This window comes from Rhipicephalus microplus, unplaced genomic scaffold (assembly GCF_043290135.1).
Source record: "Rhipicephalus microplus isolate Deutch F79 unplaced genomic scaffold, USDA_Rmic scaffold_20, whole genome shotgun sequence".
Lineage (NCBI taxonomy): Eukaryota > Metazoa > Arthropoda > Arachnida > Ixodida > Ixodidae > Rhipicephalus > Rhipicephalus microplus.
The window spans coordinates 4776281-4782280 of NW_027464593.1; the positions used below are offsets into that span (position 1 = coordinate 4776281).

At 47.7% G+C, this 6000-nt stretch overlaps 1 protein-coding gene across 4 annotated transcripts in view; it reads right to left on the minus strand.

Annotated features, from left to right (window-relative positions):
- The window catches only part of LOC119181248 (ATP-dependent RNA helicase vasa-like), a 53423-nt gene extending 51992 nt beyond the window's left edge, over positions 1-1431 (minus strand). For 2 of the 4 annotated variants that reach the window (XM_075883688.1, XM_075883685.1), the window contains exons 1-2: positions 1274-1331; positions 691-737 (exon numbers count right to left, since the gene is read on the minus strand). In XM_075883688.1, the coding sequence (XP_075739803.1) occupies positions 691-737; positions 1274-1291 (65 nt within the window). In that variant the 5' untranslated portion in view covers positions 1292-1331. Of the gene's footprint in view, positions 1-690; positions 738-869; positions 914-1273; positions 1332-1359 lie in introns of those variants that run through there. The other 2 variants (XM_075883687.1, XM_075883686.1) reach the window with 2 other exon arrangements.
- Positions 1432-6000: the final 4569 nt, after the last annotated feature.

Sequence of the window (6000 nt, forward strand, 5' to 3'; positions counted from 1 at the left end):
TCTTATTAACCAATGCTAATACAAGCTCCCACGACGAAAAACAAAAGACGCAAGGTGTGAAGTTGGGGACTGCGCCTCCTGCACGGGCACCGATACAAGCGACGTCTCAAATAACTGGCGCCACGTCCGTTGAGGCGACTACACCACTTCGCGCCTCTAGCTGGGCCGGAGTTTTTTCTTCCCTCCGAGACGCAGAATGCACGTACTGCTACGGCAGTACTAAACCGGGCGTCGTAGGTTGCCGTACGAATTAGGAGCCTGACCGGACGTTTTTAGCTACAATAAAATACGCAGATACCAAAGGCGAACGCAAACAAAACGGCGCCAAGCCTACTACCTCCATTGCCCTCCTTATCTGACAACCGTTAACACAGGTCAGAACGGTACACGATTACGCCCTCACTGCTCGCAGTCCGACCATTCCGAAACTACAGAGCTCGCTACCCCCATAAATCCCGGTGAAAACGGGTGCAGCCACCGAATTTTTCCGAGCAAAGTAAAGAAAAATAACGAACCGAGACCCAGACAATCATTCCGACCCCCTGCAGAAGAAATGTACAAACAACGGCAGACAAAACTTCCTGTTTTGAGGAAGCACTGTCAAAACAACAAAGAAAACTGTTTCATGGTCTGCGGCGGCGTCTTGCGTACCGTAATAAAGCTGACGTTAGTATAAACAAGTGAGCTTACCCGAAACCTCCCGCCGTGTAGCCACTGAGCGAGTCTGCCATAGCCTCCTGCAACAGAAAAAAACACACGTAATTCATTTCAATAAAAACAGGGAAACGAGACTCAATGGGTCCCGCACAAAGAAGCGCCAAGAAACGCGGCGAGCTTTTCGCAATGCTTCACCGTAAGAATATGACAACCATGCGACTGGACGCTTCAGGGCGTCCATCGAGTAGGAACTGCGATAAGGCAATGGTTCAAAAATCCATAAAGAAAACATACTGCCGCCAATACAATCGTCCGAGTGCCACAGCTAACCACGTGTTCCGTTTTTGACAAGTACGCGCTAACACTGCCCGTCGGTTAACTTGGTTTAGTTCAAGCTAATGAAAAATGCTTTTACGCTGTGCAAAACGCAAAGGTTGTCAATGATTGGGCGACAAAGACTTCGCATTTGGCTACTCTTTCATGTCGAACGCGCCGCAGAGAAGGTAGCCATGGTCTCGAGCACAGCTGAGGCCTAGCGTTTGTTCTGACAGGCCAAGGACGCGCCAACAACGAGCAAAGAACGTATGCTTCCAGCAGTAACCGCACAAAAACTCACCACCGCGATACTCAACATTTAAGGACGTGTCTCGAAACGGCACAACACAACACGGGAGGTGAGCACGTAGTTTCATACAAACTCACCTGCAGTGGTCAGCCCCCGTGCTCCTCTCTACGAACGCGAACGAGCGCGAAATCACTTGCCGCACTCTGCAAATGCGCGCAAGTCACGTGGTATTCGAGGGGCACGCACCTGTCGGCCACTTTTTTTTTCCAGAGATTAGACACGGCGGCGCTAGCTACTAGCCCTCGTGAAAGGACCTTGAAGCGTTATTGCGCGTGCGATGTTCGTTTCTCAAGATGAAGCATGGAGGAAGCTTTTATGACGGAAGTTACAATTCGCACTACACCTTACAAATTTCACTGTCGGCAAGGCTGCAAACATAGTAAAGGCGCCTGGCCCGTAGCCATAGGAGGAAGGGTGGAAGGGGAGGAGGCTCTTTCCCGAGATTCAGATGAAACAGTGTTTTGCTGAAATTAAATAATAAAAATAGGTTTTTTTTAAAGAACATTTTACTCCCCGCTGAAATGTCCGCCTTCCCGCCCTTTGTTGCTCCCTCCCCGAAGAGCAAGCATACTCAAAACAACGCAATGTTCCCAGCCTCTCCGAAGGAACTCGCTTGTGGGTGCCTCCCCGAAAATCCTGTTGCCGCCGCTGAAAACGCCGCACTGTGAAAGCGGCAGCGTTTCATCAAGCGTGGTCTGGGGCGTGCCTTATCGAAAGACCACTCCCGCGAATGTAGCGAGGAAAACATACGCGTCTACAGGACACCATTTTGTCGTTTACATGTGACATAAGCTTCAGCATTGGGCCGCACATTGTGTTTTGAAGTAATCGCTTTACAGAACAAGCGCGTTCAAGTCGATAACTGGTTACCTAATGTTAACTGTTTTCAAGATAAACATGAAATCTAAAACAATATCTTGGGAGGTGTAAGAACCCCTCACCTCTCCAGTTACAACCCTCAACAGCATTACGACGCTCAGATAGTCAGAGTGGAAGAGGTGGGAAGTGCGGATGGAGACTGCATGCATATTGCAACACGATACGCATATTGGTACGTTTACTAATGGAGGAGGCGCAAAATATTGGCATATTCTATGATGAGGCGGAAGGCGAGAGTTCCAGATGTACTGACCCTCCTCGTTCTTTAATTATCGAATGTAGGTGTCGGGATCAAATCATGGCCGCGGCGGCTGCATTTTCGATGGAAGCGAAAATGCTTGACGTCTATGTACTGTTTTAGGTGCACGTTAAAAAAAAAAACAACCCTGGTGGTCGAAAATGGCGTCGCTCATAATCAACGCTACAACAAAAATTTTCGAACATGTACCCCGAAAAAGAAGACATATCAGATAATAATAATAATAATAATAATAATAATAATAATAATAATAATAATAATAATAATAATAATGCAAACCGACGCGGCCGTGCTCGAACCCACAACCTTCCGGCCAGCAGCCGAGCAACGTAAACGCTACACAACCGAAGCTTTGTTTGATTTGTTTTTTATTAACTATACAACCTCGTCCGACACCCCCCGCCATGGCTCGAAGGCCGGAAACAAACGATATATTACAGCAGAATGAATTTTCGTGGTAAATGCATGGTTAACACAAACTGCTGTACCTAGGATATGGAATTAATTTCACGGTACAACCGGCATTGTTTTCGATGTATTGAAACATGCGTGCCTGATGAACGTACGAGCCTGTCGGAACACGGGGCCTTTAGCCCCTCTTTCTGCACGACCAAGAAAAGTAACGGCAAGTTCGAAAGTTACAGGCCTGGCGGCACATCAATCAACCGGCCGTTCCAGCTAGTATCCATCGACTCGTGTCTTCTTTTCGTTACAGCTGTTACGGACAGACTCGAAGTTCAAACCTGTTTTGAAACAAGCTCGGCGAAATAAATATTAAAGAAAACCGAACGTCGTGATACAGTGAGTAGCGAAGACCGGCGAGTAGGAAGAGAACGAACACCATAAATAAACACCATTTGAGCGCTGGCCTGTTTCGTCTTTCGTTGTTCCCCGGCTGCGTCTCGTCAAAGCACACACCGCCGCCGCCGCAAAAACGACCCCGCCCGTTGACAACAATCGCGCGAAAAGATGTTGAAGGGGGTGCTGGGTGGTGGCGGCGGAACCATCTGCGCAATGCTCTTGCCACCTGCGGGATTCTCTTCAGCCGAAACCTAGAATCCCCCCGACTTTCTTTTAGGGCTGCACAAGAGCCGATAATGTTTCGTTTCCGAAACAGCACGAAGGACTCGTTTGCGTATTCCTTTATTTTTTTTTTTGCGTGTTTGTGTTCCGTATTTCGCGCTGTTTTGTTCACGCTCTGAAGATCATTTTTTTTTTTCTCCCTCACCTTAATCTCTCCCACTCGACATTCTGACCTCTGTTGAAGGCCCATATCAAACGTTAACCACCTACATGCCTGATCAGTTGTATTAGCAAATAACCAAAAGAGGTGAAATTGAAGGGCTATTTCTTTTAGACACAAGCCTAATTAGAATTAGCAGACAACCGAGCCGTTCTTCTAACGCCGCCTTCTTAGGCTACGAGGGTGGAGTAGTCGGTTGTACGCAGTTGACATTTGCGACGCGCTGTTTGAACACGAAGAAAGAATCACGAAAACCAAAGGTAAAACACAACGCCAGTCGTGTTCGAGTTGTGTTCTTCCTGCGGTTATCGTGCGTTTTTCATCGTATTCGAACAACGCGTCGAAAATGTCAACCGTGTTTTTACGGTAGGAGCAGTTTTGAGTGCATATCAAATTAACAGTGCGATACGGTCAACTCGCACGCATGAAAACAGGCCGGTACATTCTACGTGCACATCCGCGGATGTATACCATGCATGAAATGGCAATAGCAAATAGGATAAATTGAGCCTCCTGCAAAGCGAATGCCTTCTGTCGGCCTCGATACACTGAATGACGGCAGCCGGTCATTTTGCTGAAGGAATAAAAATGGAGTGGACCGCACTAAGTGCTGCGCTGCACGAGCATCGAAAGTCGCTTTACTTTGATCGAAAAGAATACGCGCACAGCAACAACTGAAAATCACGCGTACACTTTGGCCCTGAGACACGACTTTCTCCATGCAAAAATTTAACATGACTCGCAGAATCATAGATGTTCAACTGGGCGCAAACAAATTATTAACTGAAATGCCTTATATGACGTCATCTGGATGTCTGCGTAAGTCTGTAATCATGCTCAAACACGCGAAACGCTACACGGACAAGACGCGCCGCCTCCGTGCGTCCTAGAACCAACCTGTATGCGTACCAGATGCCCCACGATACTTATACCAAAGTTAACACATCCACCTCCTGACACATGTGGTGGGGCCCATGGCGGGAGAGGGGGGAGGTGTTAAGAGAAGGGAGCTTATGTCTGCCTCATATATTCACTTAACATGGCGCTGCAAAGAACATTTGCTCCCCCTCCCCCTAAAGAGAATCCCTGGGCCCACTTATGACCTGGCCCACAGGGTACATACAACCACCTGAATCGTTATATAACGCACGTGCGAGCGTTGAGTTTTATGCGTGTCAACGCCTGTTACGGACCAAGTTGCAAATATATATACATAGGGCCGGCGAGAGTAAGCAAATGCACCCGTGCCCAGCTGAGCCCATCGTCTGCTAAGCTGTTCATGGCTATTTAACACGAACAGACGCCATGGGAATGGTTTTACCGTTTCACTCGACATTCATGTTCAAAAGATGAATTGTTCAACAAGAAACCGCGCAAATAAATTTCAAAGGTACGACACGTGCCCCCACTCGGCGCGTCTGCTGGGAATAGCGTCTTGCTGGTTGCAGCATACGGCGCTGACAATCAGAAAGACAAGCGTGCGCGCTATGTACCCGCGAAAAGATTGTTAGAGAGGGGGCATGAAACCAACAAAGCATCCCTGGCTTGCCACGGCCGGGACGTGGAGAAACTGCAGCAGTGAAAAAACGCGGCAGCTCGGCACGCGCATGTTGCGCCGAAAAGCAACTCGTCGACCGTCAAACTCGTGTGATGGCCGGGCATGAGTGTGACTAGCATACTTGCGCCGTTAAGTGCGAAATTGTGTCCGACCTAACGTCTAACGCGACATCTTGATGATGATGATGATCCTTGACACTCTGGCGCACACCCACAAAGGGGGATCGGCTAAGAACCGGGTGGCAGGATCTTAACTAAAAGGCTAATGGTTTTTCAAAGAAAACGTAATTTTGGGCTGAAAAAAAGTATAGAAAAAAAGCCGAAAATCGAAAAAGGAGTATATCTGAGCAGGGAGCGATGCAGGCTATCAGATGCGATGGTGGCTCTAAAATGATATATATATATATATATATATATATATATATATATATATATATATATATATATATATAGGCAGATTAACATGGCAGATTCACGTGTTGCGCCTGTCGTCTTTTCCAGCCATGCCACAAAGAAGAAGGGTTGGGTTGCAAGGAAGCCGAAGTCTAGCAACGTGAAACGAAATTATAACCGTCATATTCTCGAAGCGTATGATGTTAGAGGAGCTTGCTCGGAGGTGCACAAGGTGTTTCTTGGCGAGACTAGGCGTAGACGATCACGTCTGCCAAAATTTGCAACGATGTGCCCCGCGAAAATGGGTCAAATTTCAAGATGAACGCTGATTCCCCTCCCTTCGGCTAGCGCGTGCCCAGAGAATGAGGGCATGAAGTGCGCGTATGA